This window comes from Carassius carassius, chromosome 13 (assembly GCF_963082965.1).
Source record: "Carassius carassius chromosome 13, fCarCar2.1, whole genome shotgun sequence".
NCBI lineage: Eukaryota > Metazoa > Chordata > Actinopteri > Cypriniformes > Cyprinidae > Carassius > Carassius carassius.
The window spans coordinates 30,038,033-30,051,566 of NC_081767.1; the positions used below are offsets into that span (position 1 = coordinate 30,038,033).

A 13,534-nucleotide genomic window follows, 5' to 3' on the forward strand; every position below is an offset into this window, starting at 1 on the left:
TTTTCTTATTTTGCTTTTCTAAATTGTTATTCATATGCACAACACAAGATGGCAGTCCTTTCAAAGAAATGACTGTGTAACGCAGTTGCGTTTAAAAAAAATAAAATAAATAAATAAAATAAATAAATAAATATATATATATATATATATAAATTAAACATTGAAATAATTAACTAATTATTGATACTAAAAAAGTCCATGTTATTTGTCAACTTTCCATTGAATTGTATGCATGTCTAAAACAGATTGCATATTAAATTGCTAGACTTCTTAAAGAACACACAAAGACACACACACACACACACATTAATAAGAAAGATTTATTTGACTTTTGCAAGATGAAGCAACAAATAAAGTAAACACCTTCATTATTGCATTGATGTTTTGGAAAGCAGAACATTTTGATAATTTGCCATGAACGTCGTTTTAAAATATTCAAGTTGGCATAAACTAAAGAATAACATTACACACTACAGAATAGAAAGTGAAATGTAATATAAAAACCGAGGTATCACGCTTTACTGTATTTACCATATTGTCTGCATAGGTACCTGATCATACCAACTTTACTTAAACCACTTGCCATTTCTAGAAAAACAACATTCAATAGGTTTACCAGGATTGTGTCAAACAGTGGATTATATTCAAATACATTTTTAATTTATTATAAATTCAGATTTTGTCATTGACAAAATTATGTTATTTCTGTAGATTAAAAAAATAATTAGTCAGGGCTGTTTCCTTTTGAGGTAACAGATAAATGATCAAAGGACATGTACTCACATAGATGTTATACATTCAATTGTTACATAAACCATTATTATCTATTAACAAAAGGTCTAATAAACCTTTTAAGTGTTATTAAACCGTACTGCTTACGGTTTATAAAAAATAAACATAAAAACGGTTTTGCATTTCAAGATAGACCGTAATTTTGATGTCCGAACAGATGTTGGACAAAGTACAGGAACTTCAGATTTAAGTGCAATAAACCTAACTGGAAGCATATCAGCAGACTGTATGCAGTATCGCACAACCCCAACATCCCAGTGCTACGGTCTTCAAAATTAGCTCAGAATCTTCTTCTGGACCAGGTATGAATTTTTGGCTGAAAAGGATTTCATGTAGTCACATCAACATAAAAAGGCTGAAGAAGTCTGAGAAACCAAGACATCAATTTAACATAGTACCACTTGAACAAAGAGCATGAGAATGTCTGAGACATTAAAACCAGGCACTTCAGCCGACTTGGATGTTTAATGAGACAAGTGACAGCCTTCAGAATTCACATTTTGGCCTTCAGAGGCACCATGTTAAGAGACTGCACAAAATTCTCCAGTGTGGACAGATAATCCTGAGGGTGTGTGCGCAGATGACCTGCATGAACCGACTCCTTCCACTTCTTGCTCTCGACAATTAGGCCATGGCTCCTCCAGAACTCCACCATCTTCTCCAAGCTCTCGTAATCGCACAGTGCATCGTTTTCAGAGTAGAAAAAAAGAGCAGGTGCCATCACAGGAGTGTTCCAGAAAACATTGATCGCTGAGCTGAAGTAGCCAACCGTCTGGTTTTTGAAGACACGAAAGTAGAGAAGGCTAGTCGACTTCACGAGACCTTCCATCCGGGGAAATATGGTTTTACCCAGACCTGGACAACAAACAAACCCAAAACAATTAGGCAAGATATTTAAGTGACTAGAAAATCCATCAGGATGAATTGATAAAAATTGATGAAACTGGGATCCATGTATTTATTTAGTCCAGATTGGATTACTGTAAATCTCTATATTTGGGGCTGTCTGAGTATTTGCTTTCACGGCTGCAGCTGGTGCAGAATGCAGCAGCCAGAATGTTGACTGGCACCAGGAAATGTTCCAGTATCTCTCCGACACAGGCTTCTTAGCATTGGCTCCCTGTTGAGTATAGGGTGCAATACAAGGTCCTTTTAATGGTTTTTAGAAGCTTGCATGGGCTTGTCCCTGCCCTGTATATACTTCTAGTTTGTTACAGCTTCATTGTGCTGCCAGACCCATAATATCATCTCAAAGTTTCTCGGCTAAAAACTAAGCGAGATATATTATGTGCATTTGCGGTGGTGGCACAAGGTCTTTGGAATAACCTCCTTCTACATATTAAATCCTGTGACTCCATCAAGTGTCTTTAATCTATGTTGAAGAGTACTCGCTTCTCTGCGGCTTGTAACTGTTCTTAATTACATGAGGTTTGTTTAGTGTTTTGTTGTGCTTTATGGTTTGTGTGTGTTTATATGTTTTGTAATTCTGGGTCTGTTAATCACTTGGGTCAACATGTGTTGATTTAAACATGCTATAGATATAAATGATTGATTGATCAATCAATGAGATTTATTTTTAAAGCAATTTATACTTTTATTCAGCAAGTATGCATTAAATTGTTAGTGACAGTATAATGTTACTATAAATGATTACTGTAGATTACCATTTCAAATAAAAACTGTTCTTTTGATTTATTGATTTTTTTTTCCCATCAAAGAATACAGAAAAAAAATCATCACATGACATCTATATGATACTTGACAAAAAATATAATGTATAGTTAACGGATTACACTGACATTATGATGCTTTTAGTCTTACCCTGAAGTTGGTTCACTCTCTGGCTATGAAACTAAGTAAATCATTAAATTAGCTTATCAATATTGTGTATCTAACAGGCTGACAATAGGACCATATCGCCCTACACTAATAAGAAAAGTTTGGAGCAACAAAAAGGCTAATAATCGCTTTAAAATATATATAAAAAGGAAAACATTTTTATTGCAATGGCATGGTTTCTAATAATGACATGTGATATAAATGGTCATATTGTACCATGATGCAAGATTCTGATCATAACATCCACCCCAAATCATTAGCAGTGCATGTATAGGGAGTAAGAGATATATATATATATATATATATATATATATATATATAAAAACACTTTACATTACTATCTCTGTACATACCATTGGCCATATGCTCCAGCGATCCCATGACAAGGCTGTCGTAGATTTGACCCCTGATTCTGTTTGTCAGGCCTTGGTAACGCTGTGTGTCATTGGCCACATTTACAAGCACCTGAGAAAATGTATATGCACCTATGGAGAAAGCATGGACCAATAGGGGGCGCTGTGAGAAGCGCTCACTCTCTAATAATTCCAGCACATGGCCACCATACTCCAACCCCCAGCGGGGCCACAAGAACTGGCTCACCTCACTTTCCACGACAAGCACATCAAAGCCTGTGCGAAAGTAAATATCACAGTACTTGGCAATGGCCTGCGGTTTGGAGCCCAGCCATGGCAGCAACAACAATATGGGTTTAGGGTGAGCAGGTGACACACAAGCCGTGGGAGTCCCAGTGACATCATTGGCGAGGAAGGTGATGCGTTTACTGATCTTGTGAGCTGTGACCCCAGCCATGGTGGCCGCTCTGGAAAACATGATAGCAGGTGAGCTAAAAAAAAAAGGACACAGTGGAAAGAACAACAGATCACTTATTAAAAGTAACAGCTGACAAACTGTTGGCGCCAAAGAAATCCACTCAATGCCATCTGAACTCTAGAAATGTATCTTTAAAGAAATATCTAACCTTCTGGATGAATGATATACTCTATTGCCTTAATTCTTGTTATGGTTTTAGTTAGAACCGAATCATTTAAAACTACTGCATGATTAATCGCATTCGATTGTCATGCGTGTCTCGTTAGTAAAGCCGGTTCTGTGATTAGCGGTAAATGTCCATCACCTGCTTTCAAATGGAGCTGCACTTAATAGACAGAGCCGTAGATCGCTGACAAGCTACGCAATATCGCGTTCATAATCAGAGACAGGCATGACAATCGCATAGCCCTATTTAAAACTGTTTCTCTGTCCTGCTCCTCAGTCACTGCTCATTTTGGATGTGTTCACGCTTTATCTGACAAGATGCTGGAGCAATATACAGTTCATGATATGCTAAATATTTAAGTGTTGCACCATTAAACTGATTAAGCTGAAATGTAACACTGAATATAAAATAAAGCCTCTGACCAGAAGAGATAGCAGTCTGACTGAATTACATCAGTCGGGTAGTTTGGTCACAAAATATTGGAAGTAGGGATGTTCATTTTAACCGGTTAACAGTTAATCAACCTTTTAAGAATTTTGACTGATTAATACAATCAGTTAAACGGTTTAAAAAGTCAGTTATTTATTTATTTTCAGTCATTTATCAAAATATTGAAAAAGGTTCGCTGCATGGTTAAAATATGCTACGCATGTAAAATAGTGTTTTTAGAGAAAAACAAACATAGGTCACGTATAATAAGACTCATTTTATTATTTCATTCAGAAATAGGCCTAATGCTGATGTGAAATGTTAAAAATAAGCCTTTCAGAAGTTATAGCAATATAAACGACAAGCCAAAATAATTTATGCTAAAACGAAACTGAAACCAGTGTTGGGTCTCTCATTAGACACCAACTGTTTCCGTATTCACAATGTATTTGAATGGCAAATTATATCTAATGAGAAATATTCAAATTCTGCACAGAATTCCGTTATAAACAGATCAAATAGCACTGATGTAGAAAACCAGAAGTAGTAATGATAAATAAACCATGGTGTTGTGGCAGAATGATTTGAATGTTATTATATTATTAATTTCAGGGTTTGTACAACCTTTTTGTACAAGCACTTTCCAATGATTTGAAATTATTTCACATAACTATTTTCAGCACTTTTAATCCAATTTAAATGCTGTTTTTAATGGGGAAAAATACAATAACCACTATAACCAGTAGATGGCAGCAGAGGAGCACTTAGTCATTCATTTCCACTTTTTTGCTTTAGATTTTGATATTATAAAATCACTATTGTAAAATATTAAATTGTCAAGAAATCAAGTTTTGCACTTTTCATGTGTATGAAGAAAGAAAATTCAAAGTGCCTTAAACTTTTGTTCAATTTGCAACTTGCTAAAGTTGTCAGACAGTTCAATATGATCAGATACTATAAGAGAATATAAGAATAATGGAACAGTTAACGAGTACAATATATATAATTTTTCATATAAAGAAAAATATTTTGCTCGTTACTGTTTTGAATAAAAGTACATTTTGTAAACTGCCCAACTCATGCTCAGTGCTTTGCTGTCAAATGTTAATACCAAGAAATAAACATGTAATATTATTATTAACTGCACTTGTTATTCAAAACAACAGTATTTTTAAGATTAAATTATTTTTGTTTTTAATATTCCCACTCATCAAACCCCAATGCTACCAAATCTGCTTCCTGCGCCACCATCTGTAGAACTTACTGGCGTTCACTGAACAGTTCACTTTGATAAAAGTAACAACTGACTCAAACTTACTCACGTGTCCATTTGGACCAAAGAAATCCGCTCAATATCATCTGAACTCTAGAAATCTGCCTTTTAAAGAAATATCTAATCTTCTGGAAGAACGACATGCTGTATTGCCTTAATTCTTGCATTTGTTTTAGTAAGATCTGACTCTATTAAAGCAGAGCGTTTCTGAGCCCTGCTACTCAGACAGTGCTAATTTTGGATGTGTTCACAATGTACTTGACAAACCATGGTTAAGAAACCCTCTCCCCTGGGAGGGAGCAATTTACAAATCCATGAAATGTTAAATACTTAAAAGTACTGCAGCATTAAACTTTAACAAATAACAGTGAATATAAAATAACACCTCTGACAAGGAGCGATAGCAGTCTGAATTACATTAGTGAGTTTTGGTGACAGACTAAAAGACTTTAGAAATTCAGTATTTAATAATGTTGACATTTTGCAAGAACTTCATCTTCAAATATAAAACTGATCATTCTGACATTTTGTGCATGTCAGATTCCAACAAACTATCAATTAAAATAAATAAAAATAAAAACATTTTGCAGTGTTAAATTTGTATTTACTTATTGCCCCCTTCTTTATTTTAGCCTGGTATAGTTCCAGAATTTTACAGCCATATTTAAATATGCTAATTATTTTGTTTAATATATATTTTTTTATTATTTCATAACTCTTTTAATAGTTTTGAAAATACTCTACTGTAAAAAGCCAAGTAATTTTCAACATGTTAGCCACATCTGACAGCAACTGACTTGTCATAAAACTCACAAAGTGGCATGCATTACAAGGTGCTAAGCATGTGAAGGTATTACATTTTTGCGATTAATTGCTAATGCTTTTATCATGCAATACAGTAGTGGTCGACATCTGTCATTTTTCAAATATCGGCTGATTAATTTTTTCTGCTTGGGCGATGTGTTTAAGGTGGCACTTTTATTTGAAAATGCACACAAACTTCCCAGAATACTGAGTGCCCTGTTGGTTACAATATTTACTTTCTTTTTAATTATTTTTATTAAATATTTATTTTTGAAAAATACAGTCATCTAAAGTTTAAGCATTTTTTTAATACGTTTAGTTTTTAATCCATTGTCAAATGATTTCAAATTTCTTAAATATTAATAATTTAAAAAATTATATCAGCTTTATATCGGCTATCGGCCACCCTGCTTTCCAAGATATCGGCATCAGCTGTCAAAAACACATATCGGTCAACCACTAGTATACAGTATTATAACTGACTTGTCATGTCACTATTTAGTTGCAAAATAGTGTTCTCATCCGTGCTCGTTTACATGAGTGCGCCGCGGTGTTGTGCATTGTGACCAGTTGATGGGAAACGTAATGCATTCAAATAATCTGAATAATTTGTAATAAATAATTATTCACTGTATTTTGAAGTGCCTACAATAACAATACTGTTCATGTTCATTATTGTGATATCACAATTATGAATACCGGCACATGTCTACAAGCTGCACATGATCTTAGTTGCTGTTATTTAAAAAAAATGTATCTAAACAATCTTATGTAACGGAGGACATTCAAAATATGTAGCACACCAGGGAAACTCCAGCTGCAGGATGGACAAATACAGATGAATGTGTTGACCAAAGAACAAATGGCATTTTGTTCCAGTTTGTTCCAGGACTCTCAAAACAATATCAAGCTGACCTTGACCTTTCAGCACAAGTGAGAGCACAACACATATTGGAAACCTTCCACATTCTCTCACAAGTCCATAATCCATAATCCATAAATCCACCTACTAGAAAATGACACTTTCTATTCCATCTTTAATGACATGATGCTTCATTAACATGTTGGTATCTAAAGCACTGTCTATACAGCACCGTTTCTCTGTCATTTTCAGTGCATGAACCGTAATATAAATGTTTATGAAATGTCTATTAACATTTTTTTTAAGAGAGTCTTAGATTATCATAACCCAATGTAATATAGATCGAATATCATAACCTAATGACATATTTAATGCAAACTTGATGAAAAATAAAAATAAATATGAAACAGCAACAGAAACTTGGCTGAAAGTTCCTATAACATAGTAATGTTGTATGAATCGTTCTTTTTCTTTTTGTTTTAAATAATGGTTTAGGAGAACGAATCTTTCTCGTTGACGTAATCCATTGATTCCTATTCCAGTTCACTGGAATCCCTCCATTCATAGCAGCGCATGTGCAGCTCAGTTAACCGGGTGGCTCTGTGGACGGGTTCATCCGGTCAAAGAATGACTAAACCATTCTTGAATGAAATGACTGAACTGGTACATGACGTTCTTGAACGTTTTTACCGACCTAGAACATGTCGTTCTTGAATGGAATGTCTGAACTGGTACATGTTATTCTTGAACGAGTTTACCGAACTAGAACATGTCGTTCTTGAATGGAAAGTCTGAACTGGTACATGTCATTCTTGAACGAGTTTACAGAACTAGAACATGTCGTTCTTGGATGGAATGTCTGAACTAGAACATGCTGGAATAGAAAGTGTCATTAAATCTAGTAGGTGGATTTAGTCTTGTGAGAGAATGTGGAAGGTTTGCAATATGCGTTGTGCTCTCATTTGTGCTGAAAAGTTTGAGAGTCCTGGAACAAACTCATGCCATTTGTTCTTTAGTCACACATTCATCTGTATTTGTCCATCCTGCAGCTGGAGTTTCCCCAGTATGCTACATATTTTGAATGTCCTCCATTACATAAGATTGTTTAGATAAAAGAAAAAATTAAAAATAACAGCAACTTAGATCATGTGCAGCTTGTAGACATGTGCTGGTATTTGTAATTGTGATATCACAATAATGAACATGGACAATATTGTTATTGTAGGCACTTCAAAATACAGTGAACAGTGGCAGATTCTCCATTAGGGCGATTAGGCAGGATCCTCCACTGACAGTGAATAATTATGTATTACAAATTATTCTGATTTTTTTTAATGCATTACGTTTCCCATCAACTGGTATCAGCCGATGCCGATATCTTGGAAAGCCGATAGCCGATATAAAGCTGATATTATTTTTTTTATTATTATTTAAGAAATATGAAATAATTTAACAATGATTTAATAAAAATATATATATTATTTAAAAAAATAGTGTATTACACTATATGTATCTCATCCCTTTGTCACTGTAAACATCCTCGAAGGTGAAAGAAATTCCAACCCGAACTGTGCAAAAGGTTCAATAAATGGTTCATTCTGTAGCTTGGCATGCCATGTGTCCAATGTGTCGCGTCACTTAAAGTGGAAACGCAAAGCAAGCAACGGCGAATAAATACCTGTATTCAGTGCTGTCATGTTCATGGTCTTATGGTCCAAAGATAATCATACAGTATCTTGCCTGTTTTTTTCTAGTATGCTTATTCAGTCTTACGAACGATACATGTGCTCTAAAAGGTCAGTGTCAACATGTCGACGATCCCACTCGTGTTTTGATCCAAAACAAACACCAGTCTCAAAATAAACCCCGATCATCAGTCCTGATCATCAATAGATGTCTGGATGATGGTGATTATGATATATAATGCCGCAAAAATCACATAAAATCACGCTCATTAAAACATGCTAACACAATTAGCTGCATTTCTGATTAATTAAACAAGTTCTAACGTCAAAACAAAAGCTTAGGAAGACGTTCAGAAGATAGGCTTGGAGTTTTGTTCCTCTTTACGCGGAAATAGACAGCTATTCATTAAATTTAGCAGTCTGTTATAGTTTTAGAGAGATTAACGTTACTTGTTTATATGACTAGCTGTCGCGTTAGGAACGCCAAACTAAATTATCAAACCATAACAACTCAACGATTTTTATTTTACATAAACTATCTCAGATCTCTACTGGACAAACTAGGTGTTAACAAACTAACGTTATACGTTTAAAAAAAAAAAGGAGCACGATTATGAGCGTGTTTTACCTGCTACGGACAGGACTGGCGAGCTGAGGCAGATAACGTCACTGGCGGCGTTCACGAGAACCGGTTGGGGACGCTCTGCGCGTGACACTCTGCGGCGGGCGCGAGCAAGGGAGCAAAAAATAAAATAAAGGAAATAAATCGGATAAATAAACATAAATACATATATAAAAACTAGTGCACACGTTTTAAACCAGGGGTGTCAAACTCAATTCCTGGAGGGTCAGAGCCTTGCAGAGTTTGGATTCAAATCTAATCAAACACACCTGATCCAACTATGATCAAGTCCTTCATGCTTTTTGGAAAATACATGGTATGTGTGTTGAAGCAGAACTCTGCATTGCTCCGGCCCTCCAGGAATTGAGTTTGACACCTCTATTCCACCTATTCTTAACCCTTAATCCGCGGGAGCAAACAAGTTATCAATTTTTTTTTTTTTTTTTTTATTGACATATTTATAGAACATTAACAAAAAAGGCATTCGTAGTTTCAGATTTACAAACAAACCTGAGCGTACATACAGATATTACATCACAATATACATATTCTCATCAGCAGGCAAGTAAAAATTGAAGCCAAGGTGAAAATATAAAAATAAAATAAAATAATAAAGTTATCAATTGAAGACACCAGAATGACCACTGTTATCCATGAGACAGTTACAATACACCATCCCACCACTAGTGGCAGTAATGCCTCAGTTGTTTAACAAACGCTAATAAGCAGAAGAAGACACTCAGTTAACCGTAGCCTGAAGCAAGTTACGCCTGTTTCACCCCTGATTTCCACAGCACACGTCTGCGGCGCGTTACGGCTCCGACGCGGTTATCGGAGCTGTTCGCGGTCACTCTAGTCTATGCTTGTGTTTACACCAGACGTTCTGCGGCACTTTTCAAAAGCGTCCCAGAAGTAGCTCTCCGCACCGCTTCGCTAAAGATAGGCGCTAGTCTATTTCTGACGCACCCCGCGTCCAAACCGCACAGCAAATACAAAATAGAGGTGAAAAAAATCATGTGCATTTCAAAATAAACACCCTGTGCAGACTTCCAATCGTATTTCACATTACTATATTAATGCGGCCAGAAATAGATGACAAGAGGTTCATCCTTAAAGTTGAAAAACCTCACATTATTATATGACACCACAGGTCATTTTTACAAGGACAATTAAAAAAAGGAAGTGGTGTGGAGACTGGAATAAACATAATTAAACCGACCAAAACATTAACATTTAGACAACCATGTTAGATCACACAGAAATCAAGAAAAACAATGTTGGACCCATAGACTGGTTGGACCATAGGCTGTAGTGTTGGAGAGGCAAATCACGTGGTCTCGCGAATCCTACCGCTGTGCTTCTGATCCGCCTGTACCGAGTCTATTTTTGCTGTGCTGCACGCGCTGAATTATGACTGTTTCACACATAGTCTGTCTGAAGTGCGTATGCGTTGCATATTTTTTTTTACGCACCAGTGTTAAAGGATTCCAGTGTTCACACTGCATGCGGCTGAGGTCTGTGAAACGGGCGTCAGTGCGTTCCAGGAGCGGTCCGTCAGTGCGCCTATATTTTTTCATTTGCACTTTAAATTTTCATTTACAACTCATTTCATTTGAAAAATATTATTTTGAATTTATTTTAGCAAAACATTTTATTGTTTTTATTTATTTTATTTAAATGCTATTTTTTTGTAAGTAAAATCTGTCATATCTTACAGATTTTTTTTGTGTTAATATGCATGACTTGAGCCTTTTAATTTTGTTCTTGATGCAGATTGATTTGTTCCTTGAATTGCTGTGTGTTTGACATCTTGTTGTATGTGCAGGTTTATTTACACATGAATAATAAACTGTTAAACTGCAAGTGGATTTCATTTAGTTATTGAATACAAATCAAACCAAGGCTGAGATCAATAAACCAATACAGTGCTAATATTTGATTAGGCCCTGGGCCACTTTGTACTGTAAAATTTGGGCCCCGACATCTAAAAGGTTAAGAACCCCTGCTCTATTCTAAACAGTGTGGTATTAGGGCAGGGGTCACCAAACTCTTGTCCTACAGAGTTTAGCTCCAACCCTACTCAAACAAACACACCTGAACAGGCAAACAAGGTCTTACTAGGTATACCTGAAACCTCAAGGCAGGTGTGTTGCAGGACACCCGCCCTCCAGGACCGAGTTTGGGGACCCCTGTATTAGGGCAAACGCAGGATGTGCTGTTACTGTAAATGCTTTTTACCACCAGCAGGTGGCGTAGATTAATAATGGGTTCTCAGCAAGCACATTCATCCAGCTGTGAAGGGTTGAAACCTAGATGAAACTCGACTTCAATTCATTTACCTTGAACCGGTTCTTTCAAACGTTTCTTTTTAGTGAAACGACTCAAACAAACTGATCAGTTATTTTTGTGTCATCACATAAATCTGATACCCCAGCGTCATGTTTATACATTAAAAAACACTTAAATACATTAAATCCATATGTACTTTATGCATATTTTCTATGAAGTCAGGTAATAATAAGTGTGACCACTTTTATAGCCTATTCAAAGACTTTCCTGCAAGCTGAATGAGTGGTAAAGCCCTCCAGTAGGTATGGGTCCAAAACATTTGGAGAAAAATCCCTACAATCTATCAAAAAATTAGAAATTAACTGAAGAAGTAAAATCATTATACATGACCACCATTCTACTGAAGTGACAGTAAAACTGCATAAAATATAAAAGACTGACAGAAATGGGTGTGAAAATGCTACTTAATTTGTTTGTGTATGTTTTTGAATAGTATTACATCTACTCGGGACTTGTGTTTTCATTTTCATTTTATAGGAAAAGTTAATGATGGTCAAAGCATATTTGCATTGGCAGGGTACACATATTATTTATTTATATAATGTCAAATACAGTGAAAGCTTCAGTGTGAATAAATATCAAAATAAATGTTGTTTTTGTTTTCAGTTGTTTTGGACTGTGGTCTGAATCTTGGGTTAGGTCACTCTTCATCTAGTCTTGACTTCAATTTTTTCACATTAAAAACCAGTTTCTCCTTTGAATTGACAGGTTTTGTCCCATCATTCTTTACTTGATGAATCTGATCATCATAGCCATGCATCTGAACTGTTTCTGTAGAATGTGTGCTGTATAGTGTCTTGTTTGGAGAAGTCAGCATTGCCGGGTCTGACCCAACAAGCCCCTTCTCAGCAGCACTGATGCAGATGATTGGTAGGGCCGTAAAAGCAGCCCTATCCTTGGGGGATCTGGCTGCGGGGGATCTGGCTGCTGATGTCATATGTTTGATCAGCTCATCTGGGTCATTGTTCTAAACCAAACCCCCTTTAGTTCCAGCTCATTTTGTGCCTTCCTGTACCTAAACTATAAGCAAGTGCAATGTGCTCTGCTTTCAAAGTGCATGTGAATCTGTGAAAACAAATGAAAACATCCCTTTATATTCCCATAGAATGAATTTATAAGATCTGTTTATATTCCCTGACCCTAACTAGTCCTCTCACAACTACAGTAGCTTTTTATGGAACTGCCCCAGTTTGTGTTCTCTAAGGGTCTGTTTTAATAAGGATTGATCTACATCCTGCTTGTTTTGTATTACCACACACACTGGTGCATCCCAGCGGACCATGCATCCTGGATTCACTGCTTTAAATATGTATTGAGTGTTTATATGATCTGAATATGAAAGTAGACTGTTTGCCCAGCTATTGCCACTCAATAATTTACCAACATGCCAATGGGATCAGCTAATAAAATGAGTAGCCATAGTTCATAAAAGCACAGATGATGTTTGAGATGTTTTATGTTTTTGACAGACGTTTCTAATGCTTACCAAGGCTGCAATTATTTGATCAGAAATCTGAAAAATCAGTAATATTGTGACACAGGCACCGATAGAATGAAATCTTTTCTGCAGCAGGATGGGATTACGTTCAATATTGTAAATTGATTTGCTGAACTGAATTGGGATGAAAGGTTACACTCCCTTTTCTATTTATATATATATATGAATGTACTGTAAAAAAATATATATATTTTTTTTTTTTAGGAGCAGTAGACTGCAGTAGATCACCTGCCCCTGGTACTCAATGAAGTAAGAGAAAGGAAGTCAACCACCTAACAGGCTATTCCAGCTCTGGAAACTAGACACAGTTTAACTAAATCAGAAAAGAGAGATCAGACTCCAGATGAGAGAAAGAGAATGGAGATGGGATACTAAAAGGGGTGT

The 13,534-nt window shown here is 35.9% G+C and overlaps 1 protein-coding gene across 4 annotated transcripts; it reads right to left on the reverse strand.

Annotated features, from left to right (window-relative positions):
* Positions 1-1,238: 1,238 nt before the first annotated feature.
* Positions 1,239-11,462, reverse strand: LOC132156308 (transmembrane protein 53-like). 4 transcript variants are annotated; one of them, XM_059565257.1, is made up of 4 exons: positions 11,422-11,462; positions 9,310-9,398; positions 2,985-3,475; positions 1,239-1,647 (listed from the first exon to the last, which is right to left on the reverse strand). In XM_059565257.1, exons 3-4 carry the CDS (start codon positions 3,460-3,462, stop codon positions 1,286-1,288), a joined length of 840 nt encoding a protein of 279 aa, XP_059421240.1. In that variant the 5' UTR covers positions 3,463-3,475; positions 9,310-9,398; positions 11,422-11,462; the 3' UTR covers positions 1,239-1,285. The 4 variants fall into 4 exon arrangements, with proteins under 4 accessions (XP_059421240.1, XP_059421241.1, XP_059421239.1 ...); XM_059565258.1 differs by lacking the exon at positions 11,422-11,462 and having other exon boundaries at positions 9,310-9,540; XM_059565256.1 differs by lacking the exons at positions 9,310-9,398; positions 11,422-11,462 and adding an exon at positions 5,380-5,795.
* Between the last annotated feature and the right edge of the window lie 2,072 nt (positions 11,463-13,534).